Source organism: Python bivittatus, unplaced genomic scaffold, assembly GCF_059951505.1.
Source record: "Python bivittatus isolate LINGU-HERP-01145 unplaced genomic scaffold, Pbiv_v1 ctg000050_np1212, whole genome shotgun sequence".
Taxonomy (NCBI): Eukaryota; Metazoa; Chordata; class Lepidosauria; order Squamata; family Pythonidae; genus Python; species Python bivittatus.
In genome coordinates this window covers 8,676,107-8,703,533 of record NW_028277033.1, presented here as the reverse complement: position 1 = coordinate 8,703,533, position 27,427 = coordinate 8,676,107, and the positions used below count along the sequence as shown (strand labels likewise).

General features: G+C 41.6%; 2 protein-coding genes and 2 non-coding genes across 6 annotated transcripts in view; 1 reads left to right on the top strand and 3 right to left on the bottom strand.

Annotated features, from left to right (window-relative positions):
* Positions 1–396: 396 nt before the first annotated feature.
* Positions 397–15,597, bottom strand: LOC103060564 (mitochondrial import inner membrane translocase subunit Tim23). Of its 2 annotated transcripts, XM_088129484.1 has the most exons (8): positions 15,394–15,597; positions 13,840–13,898; positions 13,141–13,179; positions 12,431–12,524; positions 11,082–11,166; positions 5,895–5,953; positions 4,316–4,426; positions 397–785 (listed from the first exon to the last, which is right to left on the bottom strand). In XM_088129484.1, the coding sequence occupies exons 1-8, from the start codon at positions 15,500–15,502 to the stop codon at positions 670–672; spliced, it is 672 nt and encodes a 223-aa protein (XP_087985610.1). In that variant the 5' UTR covers positions 15,503–15,597; the 3' UTR covers positions 397–669. The 2 variants fall into 2 exon arrangements, with proteins under 2 accessions (XP_087985610.1, XP_087985619.1); XM_088129493.1 differs by lacking the exon at positions 13,141–13,179 and having other exon boundaries at positions 15,394–15,592.
* On the bottom strand, positions 8,644–8,844 carry LOC112541813 (small nucleolar RNA SNORA74). The gene has a single exon (XR_003085756.1). It is a non-coding gene; the product is annotated as a small nucleolar RNA SNORA74 (small nucleolar RNA).
* On the bottom strand, positions 12,908–13,111 carry LOC112541814 (small nucleolar RNA SNORA74). The gene has a single exon (XR_003085757.1). It is a non-coding gene; the product is annotated as a small nucleolar RNA SNORA74 (small nucleolar RNA).
* A 146-nt stretch (positions 15,598–15,743) lies between the features above and the next one.
* Positions 15,744–27,427, top strand: part of PARG (poly(ADP-ribose) glycohydrolase) — a 61,509-nt gene continuing 49,825 nt past the window's right edge. For both annotated transcript variants that reach the window (XM_088129474.1, XM_088129466.1), the window contains exons 1-7: positions 15,744–16,097; positions 16,661–16,727; positions 17,492–18,475; positions 19,944–20,109; positions 21,981–22,103; positions 23,625–23,708; positions 26,116–26,190. In XM_088129474.1, coding sequence (XP_087985600.1) covers positions 15,890–16,097; positions 16,661–16,727; positions 17,492–18,475; positions 19,944–20,109; positions 21,981–22,103; positions 23,625–23,708; positions 26,116–26,190 — 1,707 coding nt within the window. In that variant the 5' untranslated portion in view covers positions 15,744–15,889. The remainder of the gene's footprint in view (positions 16,098–16,660; positions 16,728–17,491; positions 18,476–19,943; positions 20,110–21,980; positions 22,104–23,624; positions 23,709–26,115; positions 26,191–27,427) is intronic.

Below are 27,427 nucleotides of genomic sequence, written 5' to 3'. Positions count from 1 at the left end.
ACTATTTGTGCTCTGCTGTAGAAACGGACGTAGAAGGGAATCTCATCGAGTCAAACGTTTGTTCTTAAAACGTGCATTCCAATGTTTAGATGTACTTTACATTTATTACTGAGGATTGTCGAAAACGACTGGAACACAGATGCCTTCAGCTCAGTGTCCAGAAAATGATCCACCGAAGAACAATACCGCAAGCCGCTGTGGGCATTTCAGCAAAAGGAGCCACTCTTTAAAAGTAGCACCCTATGTCCGTGAGCCAGGCTCTCGTGTCCCACTGTTCCTGCACCGTCCCTCCCCCTTGCTCTGAGGAAGGATTAACTACCTACCTTGATTGTTGATTACTTGTGGTGGGCTAAGGCCATAGATAGCTTTTGAAAATGTCCATGTTACACGCAGAAGTTAGTTTCAGCACACACATTTTATTTACAGTCAAATCAAGCAATGGTCTCAGCACACAAACTGAGCAAAAGTGAACATGCTATGGAGACAAGATCTTCATCTTTGCGGATCAAGCAGCACTTTCCGCCCCCGTCGCTCAGAAGGATGTGGCACGCTCAAGAGCCAGGCTGTCGCAGTGAGATTCGGTGGTCTGGGCGGCTCCACTATGTGCTGTAATGAAGGGGTTCAAGTCTGGTTGCACTACACGGGTATATGCTCAGTTCTACACTCCTCTCAAAGGGACTGCTGTTGCACGGAGCCCTTCATGTGCTCCCAATTGTTATAGAGAGCATAGAGACCTGTGAGCATGAGTCCTGCAATGCCACCTCTTGCTATCCCACGCAATCCACCTGTGGGGAAATAAAGCAGCAGTAAATACAGAGGGATCAGCCAGTATTGCCAGCGTTCAGATACTGGAGCCTTCCCTCAAAAAATGGACCCAGACGCATCTAGAAAGACTGCACGAGAAGCTCATGGGTGAGCAAACTTACTATTAACTTGCAAGGGGAATACCTTCCCAGGATATATAGAAGCTACTTGCTCTTGTTACACCCTTCCTTCCGCCACTCTCTTTAGCAAAAAGACAGGGCTGGTCTTTTGAAGTCTCCTCTTAGAATTCTCTCTTCCAAATCAACTCATGATGATGAAACTGAAGTGGTGGTGATCAGACTCCATCAAAAAAACCCCCAACATTTACTATGCTAATTTGAAAATATAATTTTAGTACTTAGCTATACTAGAAAAGCACTATAGTCTGTCTTTGGGATGGTCCACATGAATTCAGTTATTCCCAGGTTAGTGGATTGCAGTCTGTATATTGTACATCGTTAAAATACTGATGCTGATCTTAATCTATTTACTATTAATTAATTACTAGAGAGCCAGTTTGGTATAGTGGTGAAGGCACCAAGCTAGAAACGAGGGGACTGTGAGTTCTAGTCCCACCTTAGGCACAAAGCCAGCTGGGTAATCCTGGGCCAGTCACTTTCTCTCAGCCCCAGGAAGGAGGCAAGGGCAAACTACTTCTGAAAAACCTTGCCAACTGCAGGGACTTTTCCAGGCAGTCTCTGAGAACTGGACACAATTGAACAGATTAAAAAAAAAACCCACAAACCTATAAAATACATCGTAGCGGTGGGGATTCCCGCATATATAACAGTATTTTGTAATAAAGAAGATGTAATAAGAGCAATTCACGTCAGGACCTACAGCAGATATATCAAGGTCATTTTGAAGCAGGAAGAGGCGGGGAGTCCATCATCTGTTTTGATGTCAAACATGATAAAAACATTTGCCCAGTGCGGAGAGTTAGAATCTGAAGGGAGGTGCTTTCCAGAAAAATAAAGGGTAGCAAAGTTGAAGCAAATAAACGGTCACAAGTCAATGTTAGAAAGAACAGCCCTTTCTATGGCGCAAAACTCCTTTTCTGCTGTTTCTCATATCCTGAAACCTGGAAACACCAAGGAACTAAGCACCAATGCACAGCCATGTTCCTGAAACACATTAAAAGTATCTAATTTTGGCAAAATAACTGAGTCAATGAGTGGGAAATTTCCAGACTACACTCATAACTCCCTACCCCCCCTTCCCTCCCCCCCCCCAGTTCTGTCCACTAAGCGATACGGCTTAAGCAGTTCTCCACCCCTGCAATCCCTATTCTGGCTGGGTGAGATAGCAGTTCAACTTCCTTGAGTCTCACACAGCGAGTGCTCATCATCGCCATCTCTCTCTTACACATATGCAAGCTTGTTAAAAATGGCTTATCCTAGTAAGACTGCAATATCTGAAAACAGAACTTTTCCTTCCAGCTAACAAGGTCTCTCCTGAACACAGTCCTGTGACTGCAAGCAGAATCCCACTGCTGACTTGTACATGGGTTACGGAGAAGAGGGGCAACACCACGATGGATCACACTTTCTGGGGTTTGTTATCTCAGGGAGAATGTGTGACTACTAATAAGCACAAGCATAAATTTGTATCTTGCTGCAGCTACCCGAATCAGCTACAAAGCCGTACCTGTCTGTGTTCCACAGGAGTCTGAATACAATCTGTCTGAATGTGTCGTGAATATCAGTTTTCTATTTCTTGGGAAGAGCAAGGGCCCACTATAGATAAATGGATTGGTAAGCCACGCCTGTTTATACAGACCTTATGTGCGAAAGAGATGATTTAGAGTGTGACTTCTGTCTCAACTGGTGGCATGCGCAGAAGCTTTCACTTTCCTTACTGTGGGCCTCCAATTCAAGCCCTGGAGAAGCTACATGACTCAACTTATGCAGTGCAAACCACGCACAACCTGAACAGGATCTCTCTCCAAAAGAAAAAGTATCAATTAGCATGCACTGGGCTGTCCAACTCCAACTGATGGATGATTTGGAGGCTGGCACCTTGCTTCCCCCCTTTAAAAGAAAAAGACTGAGAAATAAAATAAGGAGGGGCACGGAGTCTGAGCTGCATTGGCAAAGGTGCCATCCTGGGGACCCAGAATCCTGGGGGATGAGATGGTCTTGATGGTCACTAATGTGGCAGCGGCCAAGCAATGGCCTGGAGCCACTCTTGGTATCCCACACTGACCAACACCTGGGTCCTAATATTCTTGTGATTTTTCCCATGACCATGGTTTAGAGTGCAAACCAGCTAGGGCCACCAGCACCCAAATGCTCATGTTCTGAAGTGCCTTTTCAGCATAAGCCAACTGCAATAATCTAGGTCTGTGTTTGACAAGCTTTGCAAAACATGCTTCAAGAATAACAAATAAAAAACATACAACATGAATCCTGGAATAACGTGTAAGACATCCTAACAAGGATCTGGACAGTACTAATTCCCAGTGTGATTTATTGCTTGGGATTTTACAAACCCAATTATATTTCAGGCCTTTTCCTGAGGCACTTTAAGCTTCCGCTGTTAGCAACTCAAACTTCTAAACAAAAAGTAATATGAATACAGGACTGCTTTGAATTAACAGACTAACTGGGGAAAGGGAGTTCCGTTATTCCAGACTATCTGTTAAACCTAAAAGTATGCCACGTATATCACTCTATGTTGTTTGCATTATGACCCTATTACAAAAGTAGGTATTTTGCATTGTTTTATGCCACTACACAAATGATATCTACTGCCTCTGATTTCAAGGGGTACGTCCAGAAGGAAATTTGGTCTGTTGCATCCACCATCCGGTGAATGAAGTTCTGTTAAATTGAGGTTTTACTGGACTGGTAACTTACTGAAACTGACTGCTGAAACCATTCTAGATGTATTAAAATGAACCAAAAGCTAACGTATTTTCTCCTTTTTATAGATTTATATTATTCTGGTATCTAATGGTCACGATACTTTGTTTTGAACAACATATTAAATTACAGTTTCCAGACACGGTGGCAACGTTTTATCTAATGAACATTGCTGGGACAAGAAATGCTGCCAGTACTGTGTGTCATTCTGAGGACAAGTAAAATAAAGTTGCCTTTTAAGATCACTAAGAGAAACGCTTAATGTTAACTTATCTTTAAGCAAATAGAACAAATAGCTTTATTGCATTCAGTAATGTCTAACTAAGACTGAACTGAAGAGTGAGCTATTAAAGCTATACCAGGCAGAAGTTCAGAGTGGTAAAAATCTGTAAAACAAACAGCATCTAGTTTCTTTTGCTTTTCTATTTTGCTTTTCTTCGCCCTCTTCCTGTGAGGTGCCTGCTGGGAAACCTTGACTGGGCAGTCAGCAGGTTCAAAGGTAAGCTGGATTCTAGCCACCTGTCACTGTAATGACGAAGACTCCTTATCAATGACCACAGAAAGAAAAATACCCTCCGTAGTCAATACTTTTGATCCAGGCATTATTCTCAAACCCACTATGAACCAGAATCATTTTCCTATCGCACCTGTACTTTTATACAGCATCCCTGTCATGGTCCCAGCAGCAACTGTGTTCAGATCGTCTTCTGCGCCTCGTGTTTTTTCAATGATGACACCAAACGCGCTATACAGCAGTGCTGGAATGAAATTAAAACGTCCATCAAATAAGCATGACACAGCGACAGGATTGTGATTTCAGCATCAACTTTTTTTTTTTTCTGCTTAAGGCTGGCTTGGAAAAAGACATCTCTAACCAGGGGAGAACAAGTATTTCCTATCCTTCTCACAGAACTTATGAATGCAGACTATTAGCAATTGTTGTGAATCTGCAAGATCAGCAGACTGTCCAGGAGTTCAGCTTAACTGATGTGAGGCCCCAACTAAAGCTGTAGGAATGGTTGCTATTTTCATATTTGATCAGCTGCACTGTTCCTGCATGCTTAGCCTCATCACCAGCAGCAAACTACAACAATGGATAAGCCAATTAGCTGTTTCAACTGTCCTCCTGAAACTACTGCACACTGGATTTAGGAGAAAGCAAGCACAGGATTACAGAACCACAAAAGGGAACAATGGACATGTCTTTCTTAAGCAACAGTGTGCCATGAAGAATTTTTTTGAAACTCAGATTAGATTTAAAAGTTGTTTACATATCTCCACCCTCTGAAAGCAAAAAATATCTCTGCCATCCCAAAAATCTTGGGCATGCCACAATTAGTGCTCAGAATCCCTATCACTGGCTTGTAAACAGTTATTATTTATCTTGCTCTATTTTTAATAGCAAAAGACAATTCAATTATACTAGATGAAAAAAATCACTCAAGTTGTGTTTGACCCTGGTGGTGGTGCTACAGTGGTGGCCCCCCGTCCAAATACTGACCCTGTTCAGCTTTGCCAAGGCAGCCACGATCAACTAGGTGCTGCCATCTGCTGACAAGAGTGACCCCTTCCTACATTTGCACTGCCATTCATGTTAGACTTCAAGATACACACATGTACACAAACCCAGATCTAATTACAGAAGATGTTAAGAACATCTTAAACAAAACAAAAATATTTTTCAAGCTAATGAGATGGTAAGGACTGATCTGGGGATTTGTAGCTTCAGGCTAGCCTGAGTGAGTCACTTTTCTCATCTGCGCCTCTCTCCAGGAGTCTATGACTCCACTGAATCTATAATATTTGCACAAAAACAGGTCAGGGTAAAAGATCAGGAACACGGAGAAATATTACACAAGAAAACAAACACAGCTGGGAAGCATCTGTTAATATATCATCTTCACGATAGGAATCTTGAACGCAGTCATCTTTGAGCCCGAGCGTTACGGGCTATTTTCTAGGGTTACAATCTAGAACTGCTCTGCAGACAGGGTAAAGCGGAGGTCTAAATCTTCAACGAACAGCATAATAATCAACAGTTTCAACCCATAACTGTGGACTGAAAGCGCTCTATGCCATTCAGCATTCGTTCCTGGGCCGTCACACAGTTCAAATGGTTCTCAAAACCTCCATCTCTGTTAATGTTCTAGATTTTCTGAAAAATGGAATTGTGTAGATTCCATTGTGGATTCCAATTGTGTGTATTTGTGAAATACGCATGCTTACCTAGAGATCCAAGCGTGTTGGCCCACAATGCACCTTGCCTTGTCACCATATTTAAAATCCTTGAAGAAAGTAACAAGAAGGATGTTTAATAGGACACCCAAATAATATGCCAGTCAATTTAACATTTTCTGCCACACCTTCTCTTATATAACTTGTTTTACATTAGGCAATGATGATTAAAGGATGAGCAAATCCTTGCCACGAAGAGGAACTGCACATTACACAAATATTTTCATGCAATCTTACTATGTAATACCTGGATTAGTAATGGAGTAAAAGTGAATTTACTGTCAACACATTTAGCCAACTTTAAGGCAGCTGGCACTGTCAAATACATCTGGAACTTCTGTGTTTATCCAATTCAATACTATCCAATCAATCTGTAGCCAAAAAAATGTTAAAACTACTTGCAGGTTTGGCATAATTAGCATTTACTACAACACAATTAATACAACAGCAAATATTCCAGCAATAGGCAGTTTAAATCGAGTAGCAAATGAACTGCTCTGGGAGATCCTGGAGAATCAATGATCTGCTCTAAAACAAGGCAGCTTCCTAGCAGAGTCTCACTTAAGGATCCCTTTAGCTTCTAAATTTTCAGCCCTGAGAAACACCAAACTACGTATCAACGTATTATTAAAACTTTTCTCTGTAAGAATGCTGGTTAAAAGTTTTTAACACTCCTTTTTGAGAAAAGCTTTGAAAAGCTGAATCTTCTGTTTTCTGATAGGACAATTCATTACAAAGCAAGAAAATGTCCAAACTGGGAGTCAGGTGCCAGGGAGTTCAAGGGTACCCATAGGCACAGTTTCATCTTCAGAAGGTAGGGCCCCGTGCTTTATCAAATGGTTTTCCTCTACTCTAACCTGAACTCCACTGTACCCTTCAATACAGCGCCAGTTTGTTTATTCATGCCCCGCTACTTACTCTGGATAAGTGAAGGTTCTGAAGACGTTTCATAGGACGCAAACTAGGTACAAACTCACAAAATTACAAATATTTACACAGGCATATTTTATATTTTATAAATTTAATAATGGAAATGGACATTCATTGTCAGATCATTCCCTAAGCTTCTATTTTTGGGTAGACTTGAAATTCAGGACAAATTCTCAAGAACCAGACACCTGCCTAGAGATTAAGTAGTACTTCACGTATAGTTTGCTCCTTAAACACAATATTTATTTTTTTCCCTCTACATATCTGGTTGAAATGGAATACAAGTGAAGAAGGCTGATGAAGGGCAATTCTTCCGCACACAGAAATTAATTTTCTCTCTAATAATAAATCAGGGGAGGGGACTCCATCCTGTACTCAGTCAGGAATGAGTGTTTTCCATTTCACTGCTCTCACCCCAAGCTTCCACTTTTTCTCCCAGGCACTGCAGATGTTCCATTTTCATTTAATTCATCCTAATATGGGCATTTTTCGCTTTCAGCTATAAATATCTTTCTGTCATGCTAATGCCCTGACCATGCTAATACCATCTTTTTATTTCGGTTTCAGTGACAGTTATCTCTATACCAAGCAGTTGAGGCTGCTGTTGGAAAGAATGGTACCAAGACTTCTCATATAATTATACAGGGCTAATTTACAACTGTGAGATTATCGACTCTTTGATGAGTTTTTGAGAAGCAGCATCGGCAGCCAGATCAATAAAAGAGGCCTTCAATGACACATACGTGGAAAAAAAGAATTTCAATAATACTGACTGCTGTAGCTTTTGAAGAGACTGTTGGTACTGGGAATTGAAGTTTTACTCTTACTCTGTTGGCGAAACATCAGAAGATGGTGCTCAAGAATTATTCCAATATCCCTTGAAAATCAGGCTACTGGATTCCAGCACCACCTCCTGGGAATGGAAGTTAAGACAACCAGACCACTGCTTGATCCAGGTGGACAGGAAGCAAGAGGTAAAACCACCTTGTCCCCAGCAGAAACCCCACCCCCCCAACAGGATGCCAGCAGTTCAGAGACTTGGCTGGTAGAAGACTTTGTCTGTTCCCAGGCTACTATGTACGACAGAAAAGTGGAGTGGTCACATCCTGTAGGAATTCCATTTTATTACCAGGTGCCTTACCTGACAGCTTGTCATCAGTGAGCACATGCTAAGACAGCCATTCCACTGCCTGTCTCTCTCTCTCCTCCCGAGAGAGCACTTGGCCATCCCAAGCACCTTATGCTAAGGGAATTTCAGCATCCACACTGTGGCTGCTCTGTTGGGGACAGATCAGGAGCACAGACTTATCCCACTTTGGGGCAGCGTGCAGCAGGGCAAGATGGGCTTGGTGATCTAGTTAGGCAGCCTGACAGCCTGAAGGTGGATGAACCCGAAGTAACTCTGCTGTCAGAGATGGATCATTTCCTGGTCAGCTTTAGGAAACACCTGGTATGGATCTCCCAAGGGTGGAGGACCAGTTAATAAGGCTCGACCCCGCTGCCTGACGGATCTGGATGGTTCTGGTTCGGCTAGACTGGTTTTACCATGAATTTCATTTTTCAGATCTATATTTATGTGTTGACAACTTTTTCTGGTTTCATGAGGCCATTCAGATTGTGAATCAGCCATAAATTTTCAAATTACAGGGCAATGTACAAATACCCTAGAGATATAATTTAAAATACACGGTAACTGTAAATTCACTACATTTCTAAGTGCTAGAAAACCTACGAATTAAACGTGTCCTAATATGCATTAGCACCTTCTCTTCATAAATCAAAGGCACATACGCCGTACCAGAGAAACACTTGTGTATGCTTCCAGACTAGCGCTGACCAGGATGGGTTTTGCTCAGCACACTCTCAGTGAAGCACAGTACTGCCCACGCTGTGTCTACTGTCTCCAGAACAGAGACAGTGGCCGGCAGCTACTGAGACAGTACATTTTTCTTCCAGTAGTGTAACACTATCAAAGACGTGAAAGTAACTAAGACAGCTGACTACCACTGGAAAGTAGGCACAAAGTATTCAAAAGTGTCTTCCACTCACAGAAAAATGTTCTGCCTTGTGTTAGAGCCCCAAGCAGATGAAACCAAGAGGCCCTTTCTGTAGTACAAGTCCTGAAGACAGGGAAACATGAGACAAACTAACTGAATTTACACCACTGCGTGTGATGAAAGTATACTCTGGCACACTACAAGCAGTCGTTGAACATTGGTAGCAACTATTGCATGGTTCTTTGGATCCAGCCTGTTTATTTCAGGTTCATGTGTTATCAATGTCACATTTCATTTTAACTTACCTGCACGTAAGGAAAGCCAGTTTGTTGAAAACAGCAAGCTAAAGTCAATATTGCAAACAAGCAAAGTAATTGTGTCTTGTTTGGCAAATCCCCTGGTTTTTTCAGTTAATCTCCCCTTGCAGTGGATCGGTTAGAAGGCCAAAAATAAAGCAGGAAGCAGCCAGGAAATAACAATTAACTTTTTTTGTGGTTTATATTTGTGTCCTGGCCAAGCCTCTAACGAATCCTCACCAGAGGAAGAACTGCTGAGAATGATCTTTTACTGTAATCAGGAAATCAGCAAAAGGCATGGCTAAGATTGGTCCACTGCTTTGAAACAAACAAAAGCTTATTTTCTACCTTCATGCTCATATCACTATAACTCATGATTCAAACAACAACCATTACAGCTTAATGTGAAATGAATAGGAGTAAAGTCCATATATCCATTCCTTCTAGGCTGGGAAAACAAGCTTGCAAAGAAATACACTCTATGCCCCTGGGGCAGCAAACTGATACATCACACAAAGGAGATACACAGATGCAGGAATACTTTACCAAGCTAGGATATCTATACATAAGTGGGAGCCTGCTTGTGAAAATGGCTCCTTCTTGACTCAAGGCAGGATTTCACAAACTCTGTGGTGCCATGATCCTGCCCCCCGCCCCCGCACAAATAATGATGCTGATGAGAACAGTGAGCAAGCACACTGGGTTTTTTTACTAGCAGCTCCCCAAAGTGGCGAGCTTGTCCTGGCTCTATGGGACACCCTGCCCAAATCTGTGCTTCCCCTCCTCATTAGGTGTGCACCATGAGCTTGATCCCTCCGGCCTTCTCCAGATGCTGCGCTCTCTACCTGCCTGCCTCTCAATCCTTCTGGCCCCCCAGAAATTTGCAATCCCCCACAAATTTTCTCACAACCCACCCATGCTTGCAGAACAAAGCAGCACTACAAGAAATGACCTTCACCGTGTCTTCCTCAAAGTCCACAAAGACTAACTGAAGTTTGGTGCCACCTGCTGGTTCAGGTGATCTCTCTCCTATTTGACCATTTTTAGTCTAAAATTATCTCCAGAAGGATCTAATTATTAGTCACACTGTTCCCCATTCACCCGGGCAGAAAATGCAAAAATGCACCATCTATAGCCAATTTAAATGCAACTGCCATTTCAAAATAAACCAACGATGACACAGTTATGCGGCACCATTCTAATGTCATTTGGGGCTTTCCATAAAGATCCACCTCAGTCCTCAGTTTTAAGGAAAGATCGACATCTTAATACCAGGAAGCACAAATTTAAAATTTTAAAAAGGAAGCTGAAAAACACGCCAGCATCAAAAAGGCAGATGTGCAGAGCGTGGCCGGAAAGTGCTTTAGTGTTTCAACCACTAGCAAAGGAACAAACTATCTGGAGAGCAAAGGGATTACCAATAGACAGACATCATCGGGTAAGGTTACAAGAGAAGTAATAATTAATTTGAACCTTCTATTCCCAGCACCAGCCAAAACCCCTCAAATTAATATGAAATCTATTTTTAAAAAATGAGGTTATTTGCAAGTTTACCAGGTTGTCTAACTTGGGTTTTGGAGGCATGACAGGGAATAACAGGAATTTTTTAAAAAAATCACCCCTTTGAGCTCTTTCCTCTCATTTAAAGTGTTTGTTTTTTAAAGGAGAATGATGAGATTTTTGTATTTATCAAATATTAAACTCATCCAAACTTAAGACTTCTTAGCAGAACAGGGAAAGACTATCTTCGGGAACAGAATAATTCATATTCTTGCCTACACCCGAGCTTCTTTTACACTACAGCTACAACGGCCTTAATTTGCCCCAATGTCCAGCAAACTGGAACAGAGACTAAGCAAGCATGCGAGATCCACACTGGCTGCGCATCAAGAATTGCTTTGGATTCTCAAAACAGAGAAGAATGTAAACGGCCTTTAATGAAATCAAGTACTTACTGTACATTCCTAGGTTTGGACCAAGCCATGTTTTGTGTCTCCTTCAGACCCAGCCTCAGGCCATTTAATGCACCAAAGGCAGCTCCTATTCAGATAAATCAGAACAGAATAATATACGTACAGAAGATGATTAATCTCGTGCTTATATTTAAGCCAATGAATTGTTCTCCAACATTACTACGATCTTCATGCTTTTGTTAGTCACATTATAGAAATGGAAAGCATGGAAATTTTACAATGTAATGGAGGCCTGAATTAAGGGAGATACCAGCACCTTTCCTCAATCTTTCTTGGCTCCACTCTTGAATATTCCTTTCTCTATGTTTTTTGTTCTTGTTTCTCTCCCTACCATAACCCAAAACACTAATACTATTCTCAACCAGGCCTGAATAAAAGTGAATATCGTATCTTAGAGTGAGTCCCTAAAATATAATAAAGTATGCTAAAAAAAAAAAAAATACACCTCTCCAAGCAATTTTCAACAATCTTTATATTGCTTACAAAACAACTAAAGCCAAATGAACAAAATATAAATATCTGTTTATTTAAAAAACTGAGTCGTATACAATATATATATAATATACTAGGGATTTTTAAACTGTGGGTTGGAACATACTGAGATATTGCAAGCAAATAGGGGGGAGGGAGAATTAAATCGCTTTTAAAACCTGATCAGGTTTGTGCGTGCAAAGTGGGAATTGCAGTACCACCACATTTGAGAATTCTTGTGACAGAGATTAAAACTTAATTATTAAAGGTGGTATATTTATTTCTTGCCCAACTCTGTCTCAAACTGTCTCCAAAATGGTGATCACAGGTCACAAGGCAGTACTTGCATCTTCCAATAATGTAACACTGTTGAATATGGCACCAATTGAGACAGCTGCCTTGGCACCGGACCTGAGCATCAAGCAACAGAATTAAGGTTGCAGGAAAACATTTCATTATGTATTTTGAGCGCTGGACACCCTGGAGACTATATCGCTATGCTACAAATGTATTAAGTTTGGTTGTGTGATTTTAATCTGCCCATGGAAAAAGAGTACAAAGGCTAACCAAGGGAGCAAAAAGAAGACTGGGTGCTTTTCGTTACACATTGATATACTACCTTCCCCTGAACCTGCTTGTATAATAATCCCAAGTTTGTACTGCTTGTTTTAATCATAGGATACATTCAGTTTCACAAACTGGGGTTGTCAGCATCTGATACATACCAAATATAGCAACTTTATCTGTGCCCCCCACCTCCAAGAGAATTTCGAAGAAGTGGCTATTTCTTTGTATGCATACATTCTATTCTACTGAATAGAAACATCAGTCCAGCATCATGATGAAGAATGATGACCTACCTGTTATACAACAACCTCCAATCGTAAAGAATGCCAGTTCAAACCTGCCCCTGGTTTTACTTGCTCCAGTGGGTAAAATGAATTCATCTGTGTCCTGGAACAGAAATATCCTTTTCATCTATATTTGTATACGAGCTCCTTGGTTTCACAAAAAAAGCACAAGATACTCATTTTATTATAGTGTTTACGGCAAACTGTTAATTGTCTGTGCACACAGTAAATAAAATAGAAGGGAAAAATAAGAATCTACCCATTTTACTCCTGAATGTTCAAATAAAGTTACTAGTGAGCCCTACAAAAGGGAACTATTATATTTATACAGTGCAAATAAATGTTAGTTAACTTAATTATCCAGCATCAACTGAGAACCTGTAATACATTCTCAGTCCAGTATTAGTCACTTATCAATGCGGCTGATGAAATAAGCTGTACCAACACTGTTGCATAATGCTTCAGAAATGAAAGCCAACCCATGCCTGTGTATGCTTCCAGACTAGTGCTGACCAGGAGGTTTTCTGCTCAACACACTCTCAGAAAAGCACAATACTGTTCAACACTGGTGTCAGTTGCCTCCAGAACGGAGAAAATGACAGACAGCTAAAACACACAGTACCTTTATCTCCCAGCAGTGTAACACTGTCAAAGACACAGTTTTGACACAGACAGCTGACCACCACTGGAATTTAGGAACAAAATATATTCAGAATCACCAGCTCTGAGATTAGGGCCAGTTCTATAGATGGGAAGGCCTGGAAAAACCCACAGAAAAAAATAAGACAAAAAAACTTTCAGTTTTTTTCTTGAGATTGTTTTTTCTCTGAAAATTTGGAAAAATAAAGATGGATCATGACAGACTTTCTACTATTTTCTTTTTAAATGATATAAAGCGTGGAAAAAAAGTCTGATAGTTCTTCAAATTCAAAAACTAGCTAGTGGAACTAGCTAGTTAACTTTTCATTTGGCAATTGGGGGGAGAAAGGTGTAATCCACCCCAAATAGAGCAGAAATAAATTTGTACCATAACTTATGTTACACAAGTTTGTGTGACATATTTAGATTCTAAGATAGTGTTGTTCATGAGAGAGTAATCCATTTGTTTCTTACTTGACTTCATTTTCACACATTCCCACATACTTTGTGGGAGAAATATGTTTCCAACTGCAGTCAGTCAGATATTTCCAAAAAGTCCTCCAGGCAGAGAATAAAGACAGCAGTTCCTGACCACAAGCAACGATGCTCACCTGATTGCAAAGTCTTTATGTACATCGTACTTAGTTCCCTATGTTAATCTTATTCACAACCACTACCTTAAGTATTTAATATACACAATCACAAACTCAATGCATTTCTGAAAGGAATAATTTAATCACACACACAACTACTTTAATACACAAACATGAACATCTCACCTGTATAAGATATCTAGGGTCCACATTTAAATATGGGGACAAGGGATTCATTCCCGTCACTGAAAGAAAAAAAAAAAGGCTTCAGGTCTGAAAGTATGCCAATCAAAGAACTAGCATAAAAAAGAATTAAACAGAGAAGGCTACCTCTCATACGCACATCGAATTTCTAAGCTTGCTCCAAATTAAAGAAACCACGAATAGGTCTGTTTTAATAAGAATGTACAGATGTCAACAATCAGTTGTCAGTCCAAGAGAAATAAGATTTGAATTTGTAGGCATATATGTGTGCGTATAGTATGAGGTTTTTATCTGGCAGTTGCTGGTTTCCAGTCTAATTATGTCCTTTCTGATTTCTAGTATCTGAAATAAAATTAGCTAATCAAATAGCTATGTCCCTGAATCTGTGCTTGCTAGCCTTCATGTCTGAGTAGCAATTTAGTTGAAGCCTGACGTCAGGGACATATACTACCTTTAACCAAGGCTGGACAAAATGTCCCAGGTCACCTACAAATTATGTTTGGAAATTCAGTCTGCTTTGGACACCAGTGTGAAACCTCATTCTCCAGGGTTAAGCTAAAGCTTAAGAGAAAATCATACTCAAATGCAGTATTTGGTTTTCATAATTACAATGATGCTAGCCTTGCTATGGAAGTCTAAAGTTGGACGCGTTACGTTAAGGAAGAACAACATGGGAAGGGCATAGGTTTCAAGCAAGGTGGTCCACACTGTGCGTCCTCTGGATATGTTCAAGCGGAGTTAGGATCACCCTAACTGATAAATGAAGCCCATAAATAAAGAAACGATGGCTGAGGATTTGGGGACTTGTTGTTCAATATACCTGCAACAGGCAGCAGTAGTAGCAGGCAGACGAGCCCTGACTCACCAGGTAAGCAGGCTCGGGCCCGGGTGAGACGCCACCTGGAGACCCCAAAGGGCGACAGGCCAGCCTGGGGAAAGGCAGCAGCGCGCTGTTTCCAGAAAACCTCAATCCGAGGGAGACTTTCCCCAGATTAATTCCAGGGAGAGGAGAGCAGAAAGGCGCTCTGCTCTCGCCCACGCCGGGCCATTTCCACGCGCACGTGGGGGGAGGAGGACAGCAGACCCCCTTCCTCAAGAGAGGGGGGATCAGCGCGTGCGCCCCCAAGGGGCTTGGGACCCTCCGTCCCCCCCGGGCCTCATTCAGGCCGCCTGGACCCAAGAGCGCCCGATGAAATGTACGAGGGGCGGATTCGCCGCTTCCTCGCTTACCACGCAAGGGTATGCAGAGCCCCCGGGGCTGGGCGGCCAATGCGCTTAAAATCGCAACAACCCCGCCAAAGGGACGGTCCCTTCTCGCCCGGGCTGAGCGCGCCTCCGACGCCGAAAGCCGGGCGCCCTCGCCGCGCCGGAGAGAGGCCTTCCCCAACTCGGCCCACCCCCGGCCCTCAGCCGCGTTCCACCCGGGGCCTTCGGGGGCGAAGGCTGCCCGCCGCGACCCACGCGCGGAGGGGAGGCGGCCTGTCCCCTTCGCGGCCCCGCAGCGAAGCCGGCTGGGCAGCGCAGGCCCGCACTTACGAGGGACCCCGGCCAGGTCGGCGTGGGAATAGCCCGGCCCAGCGACTCCTCCGGCGCCGAAGAGGCCCGCGAACCCGGAGCCCTTCGAGTTCCCGGCGCCTCCCTCCATGCTGGCGACGACGGCGGGCCTCTGCCGCCCTTGCTTCTCCTCAGGGCAGCGCCTCGTTGCGCTCGGCGCCGCCCCTTCCGTCCTAGAGCGGAAGCTCCCCTTCTCTCCGCGGACGACCTCTAGGCAAGAGCGAGGCCGGCGCTGCGTCAAGCGTCGCGCGCCCGGTGGTTACGTCATCCGCGCGCGCCGCCTCCGTGTCTCCCTCTCTCACTCTTTGCGCCACTTTACGACGCTCACTTTCCGGCTCGGCGGGGAAACGAGGAAGAAGAAGAGGAGGAGGAGGGGGGAGAGGCCTCTTGGCCAGGCGGGGAGGGCGGTAGGAGGATGCGGCGGGGAGTCCCCCTCTCTCGGGGGTGACCGGGGCGCAGGGGCGAGGTCGCCCCCAGCATGAGCGCGGAGCCTGAGTGTGAACCCCCCGGGAAAAGGGTTCGCTTGAGCCGCTTCTTTCCCCCCGCCGCCGCCGCCAGCAGCAGCAGCTCCGGGGAGCGGCCGGCGCCCTCCTCCGAGAAGGTGGTCCCGCAGCCCCCGCCGCCTCCCCGCCTCAGGGAGGAAGGGCCCGGACCCGGCGGCCCCGCAGCCACCGTGGGGAACAAAGGTGGGCGCCCCGCGTTGATTCAGACCTGGGGGGAGGGCGGGAGGGGGGACCACCAGGAGACCCTTTCCCGGCACCGGGCGGTCTTCGTTATCTCGCATCCCCCCGTGAAACTGGGGAGCCGGAAGGGAGCCCCCAGACTCCAAACAGACCAGCGCTGCTCTCCCTCCTGCTGCAGAAATAAGGCTCTCTGATTCGGCCTAACGCTGCATTTCCCTTCTGTGGAGTTTTGGGTGCTACATTTGTTCTTTTCCTGATGGCATCTTGTATTCAGCTTTCGATAGGCTCGGCTGAATGTGGACCCACCTTCTAAAGACGCCGTTCAGGCTGTATTGGACTGGCTTGTTGGCCAGAATAGTGACGCTTACTTTGGGAAATGACGCATGAGCGTACGTGGATATGCAGCTAATTCTGATACCTTCGGCGTGTTTCCCAGAGCTGATGAAGTAGCTTCTTGCCAATTAAACACCAGTAAATTCATTAATTTATATAGGTCTATTTTAAGATTGGTAAGTTTGGGTCCAACCTTTCCAATTCCAGTAAAACTATCGTATTTTTCCTTCCAGTTTACAAACAAAAGAGAATTACCTCTTGGATGGAGAAAAAAGGAGCCAAAACTGTAGAATCTGAAAGGTAAAAAAAAGCATCAACTCATTTTCTTTCTGCTCCAGCCTGTAGGAATGGTTACTGCTAGGTTATTCCACCAGAAGACTAATAACCCTTTGCTGTTATAAGTTGACATTTGGTAAAGTACACTTGTATTAACAAAAATGTCAAGAAAAGGAACAGTGTAAGAGGCGACATGCATAATGGTGCTGATATCAGACAAAGGTTTCTGATTTTGGCCTGCTTATAAATTTGGAGTGTTTTATAAAGGAAGGGTGTTTAATCATCCTCTGCTTGGCATGGCAGGATTGCTTCATCTCCCTTGTCATTTTTGAATTATGAATTACTAGTTGCAATATTTTCTGCATTTTTATGAGGTAATACTATACCTTTTGCATGTTATTTGCGTTGTGTCTTTACTTTTAGAAAATAAGCTTTTAGAAGCTGTCAGTAACCATATTTTTAAGAAAAATTCAGAAAAAAATCCTGTCTTCTGCTATGCTCAGTTAATTAGAAAAAAGGGATGGTATAGCAAAGCATAGCAATAGGTTAGGAATATGTGATCCTTTGACTCAATGGTGGGAATTAGAACAGAATCTAATCTAGAAAATTTAGAGTGAAAATAATGTTCAAATCAAGTTTTTTTTTAAGCTTCTTAATATTTTAATTCTGCGATAGACAGCTGGATGCCTTTCAGATGTTTGGATTCCAACTGCTAGCAGCCTGGCCAATGGCAAGGAAGTGTGAGGAAATGGCTATCAGTTTTAACGTACAGTATTCTCTTTTTACAGCAGGCAAAGCAAAAGAAACAATATGGAAGCCGAGTCCAAAATGGCGTTTGTTAAAAAAGATTCTGTTTTTGACCACGATGCAAAAAAGGCTGAGGGTCTCTTCGAGCAGGGGTGTTCAAAGTTATCTGTGGAAATGAGCACCAAGCAGGTGGCCTTTCCTCCAGCTGAGGGCACGTGTAGGGATAAGCTTTCAGAAGCTGACACTCTGAAACAAACGCAAACAGGTGAACACTTGAAAAACGCGAACATTCATCAAATGTACAAAGCTGGTGTTCAGGCTCGTCGAGCTGGTAATGACAGTCGGGAAAATTGTACTGCTAAGAAGCTGTCCTCAGGCAGCCCTGTGAAGGCAGCAAATCCAAAACAGGCTTCCAAAGACTGGGATCCTGCAAGGGAAGTGACTCTGCAGAGCCCCCAGCCAGTTAAAAACTGCAGCTTGGAGGATTCAGTAGGCATAAACGCTGAGGCAGACGAGGTGGATGTGGTCCCCGAGAGCCCACTTTCAGATGCAGGCTGTATCGCTAGTTCATCTGATCTTTATGACTTTCAGAACCGAGATCAGGGATGTTTGGGGGAGTCACCCTCTTTTGAGAAAGGGAGTGAGCCTGAATCCCCAATGGATGTGGATAACTCCAAGAACAGTTGCCAGGTTTCAGAGGCTGATGAAGAAATCAGTCCACTTCTTGAGGACCATGACGATTTTGATGGGTCAGAAGTACCAGACAATTCCGCACGGTTCCGAAGGACAGATGCTGACCAGGATTTGAGAAAGCTACAGTTTGCTTCCCGGAAAAGTGAAGGTGCTCGATTTAGTCTCAACACAGAAGGAGTTGATAATCCACTGAAAGATAGTGAAATGCACACGGAGGCTTCTGGAACCTCACCCCTTCTGTCATCTGAGTGCAGAAGTGCCAAGCCCTATGGCAGGAAAGACTCTAAAATTACTGCCCACTTCGCACGGGTTCATAGAGCAGATGAGAAAAGGTATTTTTTTTCTGACTCTAAATTTGTGAATACCATGAGCAGCTTATGAGTTTGATAGAGTAAAATGTAAAGTAGATGCGGTTACTTCAGTGTGGCAAAATCACAGAATGACATACGACAGGACAAGAGGTGTGGTTTCTGGGATGATGCAAAACATGAGTTTTTAAAAGGCTATTTTCAGTGTCCCAAGTTTGGGATGAAACACAGAATTTTCTGGATTTTTCCCCCAAACTCAGGATAAAATAAGCATTTTATTTTTGCTGTAGAGAACAGTGGGATCTCAAAACAGATCCATGCTCTCTTGCATTTCATCTAAGGGAAATTAGCAAATTCCCATAGAAAACAATGAAAGCGGTTAAGGAGAAATAAGTCTATTTTTATACAGCCTTTTTACAGAATGTTTTTTAAATCATCCTCATAGCCAATTATTATTACTATTATTTATTAAACTTGTATGCTGCCCGACTCAACAACTCTGGGTGGCTTACAACAATCAAATAAATTGCAATAAAATCAATAAAACGTAAAAAATAAAGATAAAAGATGGCAAGCACAGTGAAGTAAGGGGTCTCCCTCTTCCTCACCAAAGGCCTGGGTGAAAAGCCAGGTCTTCACAGGTCTTCTAAACAGCAGCAGAGTGGGGGCCGCCCAGTAGGAAATCTCATTCCAGTAGGTTTAATCCAAACTTTCAACTTCTTTTGTGGCCCTAAAAAGAATGAAAAAGAGAACTCATGTTTCAAATTTTGATTGTGTCCTATGATGGTGCACTGAAAGTGTTCTGATAAAATATTTCAGATGGGGGTGTATTGCCTGAATTCAGAACAAAATGCATGTTTGTGCTCAAACTTTGTAGTATCCTTCTTGATACGCTGGCATTGGACTAAAATGTTATAGTGCTTTATCTCATATCCAGATGGCATTCAGCTCTAAAATTACTCTTTTATTTGGCCTACCATTTTTTCTTCTCTGTGCTATTCAGCATGAACATCAGACCATTGGGTGAGATATTGAGAGCGAGATCCCATTGATAGGTTAGCAGAACTTACCTCTATTTCTTTTTTCATCTAATTCAGGTGGGGCAATAGCAGTGCTAAATCTTTGTTGGGGCTAATAATATTTTGGAAGGAAACCAATGAGCTGATCCACAATTCTCACAAAATTATACCAGATGTTGCAATCTGGAAAGTGGACATTTAATATCATAATGGATACTATAGCATGGGAAGAGGAATTTATGCTTTTCTGAATGAGATTGTTTCTAAGGATCAGACTCACTTATATGGTACAAAGGTTGTGTTGCTATTCAGTAAAGGCTCCTCTATTTGCCCATTCTTTTAACATGTTAGCTGACAGGTTTTGAGTACTAAATATTTTATCCTTGTTAGTTTTAGTGTTTGTTATAGTCCTTTTTACTGCTCATTATTTTTATTTATATAATGTACGTTTTATTTTAATTTTTCAATGCCAGGAATGAACATCAACCAGGAAGGAAGTATTGTAAATATACCCCTCCCTCACTTCCAACTAATAAAAAGTGGTTTGGGACACCAATTGAAGAGATGCGAAGACTGCCAATCTGTGGACTTCATCTTCCTCATTTGAGACCATCTGCCAACCATACAGTTACAATCAGAGTATGAAATTTCCTTTACTAGTGAAACTTTTTTCCAGAGTGGCCCTGGACAGACACTGTTCCAATCTTGATTAAAGCTGACACTTTGTAGGTTGTGGAAGTATTTAGAGTGCTACATCCTGACACTCCAAAACTTTGGAACTCAGAAAGAGAAAAAATTGGGAGACAATGGTATGTTTCATATAAACACAGGTATCAATAGGCTTGGTGATGTTTTCATCTTTAAAAAAAAAAACTTAGAGGAGACTTCTTCCTGACTTCTTGATTTCAGACCTATCATTTTGTTCCCACACTTCACCATTTATCTACTCAAGATTGGTTGGAAGCCATTGGGACTGAAGGCGGGGAAGTAAGGAAGGAAATCTTTTGTTTTACATCAGTTACACTTGTCACTAGTGGATTGTTTTGAGATAAAAAAATACAGGTGTGTGTCCTTATGTCTCCAATACATGCACTGCTAGTCAGTTTTTAGTATTTGTAAGCCAAAACGATGCATTCTCCTTCTGTATTTTCTTACGGCAGTGAAATCTCACTACAGCTTCTTTGAGAGGGAGAGAAAATAAGACAAAGGGGAGGGTAAAGCTTGTTTGTACTTCGTAGTTCAAATATTCAGGGAGGTTCCCTTCCACAGGCGAAGGGACGATGTGGAGACGCCATTTCCTGTAATGAGAACTTGGTGAGATGGGCCACTGTTGGGATGGGAACACTGACCTGCTCCTCTTTTTGCCAAAATGGTAGCTGAGGACGAGGCAAATGGGTAAAGAAAAGAGTGTTGGATATGGTATAGGAGGGGAGAGTTTTGTTATGGTTTCTGGTGCCAATGACCGCTGCATGATTGGAATGTCGCCAATGTTCTGATCTTATAAAAACATTTTTGCTATAAACAGTGGCTCTTTCTTGTGATAACAAATATTCAGGTATGCTTCTTGGTTTTTGTCATCCACAAATTTGGGGGTAGCTGTGTCCCCCCCGTCCCCCCACTATTTCAGTGTCTGAAACTGTCTAAGAATGTTGGACAATCTGGTGCTCCAGACTGGGCTGTGTAGGATCACTCTCAGTGTCACCTTCTGATTTGGTGGGGAGATGTGGATTTCATGCCAGCTGGGGGTTAATTGATCAAAATATGAAATATGGTTAGTCTTTTCCTTTTTGGTGGGTCCTACAGATTTATTCACCACATGGTTTTGAGGTACAGGGGTTTCATTTTATGATACAGAGAAAATTTGGAGAAGAGATGGGTCTATAATAGATGGAAGAGTTTGTGGCTTGTGACTTTTAAGTTGAGAGAGTATTCCAGAATATAGTGTTGCTGCAGAGAATCTTGTGGAGTAACGACAAGATGCTAGTCTGTAGTTTTCAGCACATGCAGTAGGACCTTGCCCAGTGATCATTTCTTAGGGCTTTTAAGCAAAACCTTGAACCTGCATTAGTGGCTCAGTATCAGGGAGAGCAGTTGCTTCGAAAACATCCTCATTTGGAATGAGTTGCTTTGCACTGTAGTTAAAATAACAACATCCGTTTGGTGTAAAATAAGCATAGGTTGCATTGTTCGATATAACATGTTAGATATAGTTACCAATGTTCCCTGGGTTATCTAGGACTTGTGGGAATTTGACTGATGCAAGTATATTCACGTCTAAGGTCTGTGAACATGTAAACGTTGCCTGAAACACCACAGAGCACAGATGAATACCCAACTTGTGCAAAAAAATTAAGTTACACAAGATTTTCTGGAACAGAATGGTTACCTAAGTCAGCGAGTGCCTCTGTATATTTATGCTGAGGTTGGAAAAGTGTTGAGGTGTTGCAGATAAAGATCTTAAGTTTACAAGTGATTTGCTTCTGTTTCTCAGAATATCTTCTCTGTTGCAGGTAGATCTTCTGAAGGAAGGAGAAGTACCTAAACCTTTCCCAACACATTATAAGGATTTGTGGGACAATAAACATGTGAAAATGCCTTGCTCAGAACAGAATTTATATCCTGTAGAAGATGAGGTGAGGCAATATTGTTTACCTACTTAAGCCACAGGGTCTTCTAAGTTTCTTAGCTATGCTCTAAATGCCTTTTGTAATTGTTGCGTTACTTTATCATCATGTTTGATGGTTGACTATTTCTAATAATCATAACTGCATAAATTCTGTAAATCCAGTATAATGCATGGCAGCTCTTTTCCTGTTTATAGTTAGTAAAGCTTTTGTTAAAATGAATATGACATTTCCATAAGCCAGCCTTATACTTTCATGGTCTATAAACTATGGTTCCAAGCTGTTCTATATTCCCAAGCAAAAAATTAACAATGTTATGTGAAATCATTGAGGTTCAATATTAGAATGTGATAATAAGTTTACTGGGTGAGCAGGACTATAATAAAGTTGGAGTGAAACAAAGAGTCTATCATTGACAAGAAAATGGGAGAAGTGTGCATGTCACCGTGTGTCCATATGTGGGAATATTAAAGTATAGATGGGATTTAAGGGGAGAAATAGGCTGGGAGAGCATGCTGGCTTTCTCAACAACTTTTTGTGCCTTGTTATCTGAGCCAGATGTTGCGATAGTATTTCAAGACATTAGTGCTGAATTTAGTTTATAGGATAACTTTTCTGCCACATTATTCAATATCTCTACAAAATCAAAAGAAGTTATCAAAAGAGCTGGGTTCTGTTACTATCAGTCAGCTGAAGATGTCAAGCTGTAACTGTACAATTCTTGAGAAGCACCATTTCACTTGGTGCTGCCAAATTACTGATGGGGCCCAGGAAGTCTGAATAGGTAACACCACTTTGTGCCGGTTGCATTTATTCTGAATGTGTTTTAGAGTTCAGTTCAAAGAGTTGAGCTTAACTTCTAGGCCAAAAGTGGTTTGGGAACCTGTTCACCTCAAGGATCACCTTCACTTCTGTGAGCATGCTCGTCATATTGTTTCAAGGATTCTGCCCACCCTAAGATCAGTTAGACTGGCAAGCAAAAATCAGGGCTTTCTTATTTAAAGAACTTTCTGCTTTTCCCCAAAAATTGAGGGCCATGTGACTTAAAACATTTTTCTCATGCTTTATCTGTTGCATGTTTATATTATCTGAAAATCACTTTATAAATCATTGGAATGAAGTTGGCATTGGATTTTGCAGGAGGGAGTGTCTAGTCATAATTGTAAGGGTTTCATTTGCAGTGCTCAGTTTTGAAGGAGATCAGGTGTGTGGGAGATCCGTGTCCTATAAACCCTTCTTAGGTGGCAATAAAATCACCTCCAGTAGAAAGGGTGAGGCTAGATTATGTTTATGGTGACTGATTAGTAGGGAAAAAAAGGTTGCTTACTATGTACAGTAGTCTCAAATTTTAAGTAAATGCTTCATACTTCCTTTCCTAATGGCAACACAGTTGTAAATTTGGTTAATGTTTTATAAATTATACCCACGCACAGACATTTTTGTTTTGTTCTCAGTTGATAGTAAATCTTAAGATGATTTTCTTAGCTGAATGGTTTTAATATTGTATATAAATGTCTGTTCTTTATAAAGAACGGGGACAGGACTGCTGGGAGCCGATGGGAATTAATCCAGACTTCACTGCTCAAGAAATTCACCAGTTCCCGTGATTTGAAGGTAAAAACTTTTCAGTTATAAACTGCAATCAGCTAAAGAATTATTTGCTTTTTGATCCACATATGCAATACACTGAATGCTATAATTTAATTTATAATATGCTCTTCATAACGGAGGTTGTGAGAATGCAAACAGTTATTTATGAAGGTTATTTATGAAATTACATAGGGGATGGTTTTTAATGCAGAATCCACCACCACAATGGTTATGAAGATGCAGAATTTTAGTATTGATTAATTACTTAAACTGTACAATCGAATATGGCTTATACTGCTTATTTCCTTACAATAATTTACAAGTAAATTTAGTTATAATAACTTACAATATGGTAACTGGCTTGTGGCTCATCACAGGGGCAGTTATAGTTAAAATTTATCATTTTGGACAAGGAGACATGTTTGGTTATTAGAAGAGTGACTTTTTATGGATGCTGGTGATTTTTTAATAATTTTAAAAAATTATTGTTGAAGAAGGAGATATTATACATTATGCTGAAGAATAATTGCTAGGGTGCAGTTAGTTACCAGAACGATACATAGGGCTAAGTATCTCTTCCCTTGGAAGAATTAAAAATAGAGGTACATGCATATATTTACATCACATTTTCTTGTTAGATCTTGACTATAGCTCCTTCATTTTGCTGGGATGCCAGTTAGAAGCATTACTTCCTGCTAGGCTCTTGTTCTGTTACTGCTTCCTTTTTTTAAAAAAACAAAAAAGGGGGGGTTCAGGGAAGGATTTCCTCCCTTTAAAATTATTCAAAGTGAGTAAGCTTGCATCAGTTCAAGAGCTTGTTTGGACCGCGTGCTAGTTTGGGTGGATTGAGCATCAAGGAAGTCAGGATGGCTTAAGGTCCAGCGTACCTGCGCCTTTAGCATATCTCCTTTTTTATTTTTGGACCTCCAGTATTGGAAAGAGAGAGCCTTAGGAGCTGAAGAGGGGGTTAAGATTTGGGTTTTCTCCTTCAGACATCAGGTCTTTTTCTCTTTGGCTTCAGGGAGCAGAAATCTAAAAAATGTTACTGTGCTGGTTATATCTCCCCCGGACAATAAGATTGCAGCTTAATCCTTGCAGAAAGCTTCCATCTATTGATTAATTCTTTTTAGCCCAAATTCACAAAGTTCTTCAGATGCCTCCTGTATGGGCCCCCACTTGACCTATACCTAGATGGCACTTTACTAAAGACGGTTAGATCAAACATAGATCAGATTCTTGTTGTAAAAGGATTATTATTTGTAGCTCTGGCTTTTACACTCAAGCAGTGGTGGCTGATCTAATTAAGCTCACTCCACTGCTTCGTCTTAGCTTGAATTTCACCGGGTGGGTGATAAAAATGAATTTGAAAACTGGAATAGATCACCCATGCTACCATTCTGGCGCTTATTTTTCCAAGCTGTCACCTAATCCATCGAAATAACTGGTTGACCTTAACATGATAGAGTTGCTGTTAAAGGGGGTAGCTGGCTCAAGAGATTGATAAAGTGGGACTCAGACGAATGACCTAATGCTTCACGGTTAAATGAATATCCGTCAATATTGCTGGATTCCATAAGCATGAAAAATGGCACGATGAATTATTGCGATGTTGTATAGCCCAAGAATGATACAGGTGCAGAAGGGGGGAGCCAATATTGCGTTACTGGGTAGGTTGATGAGAGAGTCAGTACACTACTGCATTGGCAGTATACTTTACCCCGTCCCTTTTTTCAATCAGCCTTAAGAACAGAGAAAAAGGGATAATGATTTAAGAGAAAAATGATTAAGGAATAGTAACGGATCATGCCAGATTGGACGTTTTAGAATTTTGCAACATATAAAAAAGAAGATTGAGCAAAACGTTGTGACCACTCAGTATCCCAAGACTGCATCAGTGAAATTCAGAAAGGGTGCAGCCTTATTTTTTTTTCCAACTTGTTCTTTAACTTTGAGGGGGAATTTAAAGGTGAGGATTGGAGCACATGGCTTTTTATTCCTATTTCCCATCCCTTGAGCCTTCCCTAGATTCCCAAAACTCAATTCCAAACTGCTGCTTTCTCAGGCCATTTGGAAGATTTGGGGGGGGGGGGTTAAAGGTAGGAATGAGCCTGCTTTAGCCCCTGAGGCCTCCTGTTCATATTCCCATCCTTAAAACTCAAACGGGAGAAAGAGGATGAAAGAGGTGTCCCAAATGGCAGTTTTAGGCTGTTTGTTGGAATCTTTGGGGAGTCCTTAAAAATGAGAATGGAAGTAGAAGGCTTTCAGAGATTTCCACTCCCATCCTTAATTTTTTTTTAAAAAATTTTTTTTTCTGCAAACATCAGTGCCATTACATCTATTGCCAAATAGTATTTTACCAGCAGAGGGTGCAGTTTATTCAAAAACTACATTTTCCTATTGCTCATGTTTTTGCTATATTTTTATTTTGTAGGAAGCTATCCTCAGGTATAATATTACCTATGCCAAGAAATGGGACTTCACAGCCCTTACTGAATTCTGCGATAAGGTAACCAAAAAAAAAAAATTGATCTTGACAAAAGCAAAAAAAAAAAAAGAAGCTCAAATACTGCTTTCTATAGTTTGACACCATTTGAATTGTTATTTTTCTCTTAATTCTGTCTTATATGTACTTCTACTCACAGTAAACTGAATGTGCCTCGAGTGGCATTCACAGAAGTCCTAGAGTAGAATGGGAATGAATTGTATATACGTATGCATGTGTATGTAAGGCACTTTGTTAAAATAACCTTTTTTCTTTCCAATTAACAATGGAGGGGATTTTTTAAAGTTCATTTCCTCATGCTGTAGATGCATTTGCTCCTCCTGGGAATAGCTATAATTAATCCTTGAGTACATTTTCCCTTAACTCTTTCTGATGAATGTACACAGGCTGACCCTGATTATTCCAGTCATAAATAAGAGATGGAAGGACCTCTGGCTAGAGGTGATTAGGATCCCCGTCTCTCTTTAATTTGACTCTCAGACCCAGTTCTGTAGCAATCATTAATAAGACATGTGAGGATTTATTGTTGACTTGCTTCACACTGCAGGGAGAAACCAGTGATAGCATCACCAAGTACGGGGAGCTATATGGAGAAGATGAAGAACATATTCTGGCTGAATTGCCTTATCCAAATATTGTATCAATACTTTTCTGCCAAAGGATGCCTGATAGATTATCAGCACATTAAACATCATCAGAACAGAATTGACTCCAGGAGCATACAGTATTTAGGCAGAATATCTGACTGTGGATGTTTCCTGTCATGTGGCTTTCAAAAAACAAAGCATTAGGGACTTGATATGACGTGATTGACCTCTTTTTTGAAAAAGAGCTTAATTTGGGCTTCAAATAAAGATTAAATCAGCCCTGTATCAAGCATTTAATTCCTGCTGGAGGGGCAGGGAGGACAGTTATCACACCTACTTTCTGATTGTTGACTTGTCCGTTCAGGAATCTTGACTGCTTAGCTATAGTGAGATTCAAAGAGTATGCTTTTTTTAAAAAAAGGACAAAAAAGAGAGACCCGCCTTACATGGAAACATTGAGTAAAATCAAATTATTTGTTGAACTTGTTCTTTTTACAAAAACTTTAAAATGTTGGAGGTTTAGATGTGCACATTTCAGCCTATAAATCTGAAATTGCAATAATCAAATGGTGCTTAGGCTAACCTCTTTTGATTAGGTCTGAAACCAGAAGCATCTGATGTGGTACAGGTGGGCTGATATGAAACCATCTGGA

Coding starts and splice junctions, on each gene's coding strand:
- LOC103060564 (XM_088129484.1), bottom strand. CDS start 15,502: ATGGAGGGAGGCGCCGGGAACTCGAAGGGCTCCGGGTTCGCGGGCCTC. Junction 5,954..11,081: donor TCCAAACCTAGGAATGTACA/GTAAGTACTTGA, acceptor ACTTTCTTCAAG/GATTTTAAATATGGTGACAA. Junction 4,427..5,894: donor CAACACGCTTGGATCTCTAG/GTAAGCATGCGT, acceptor ATTTCATTCCAG/CACTGCTGTATAGCGCGTTT.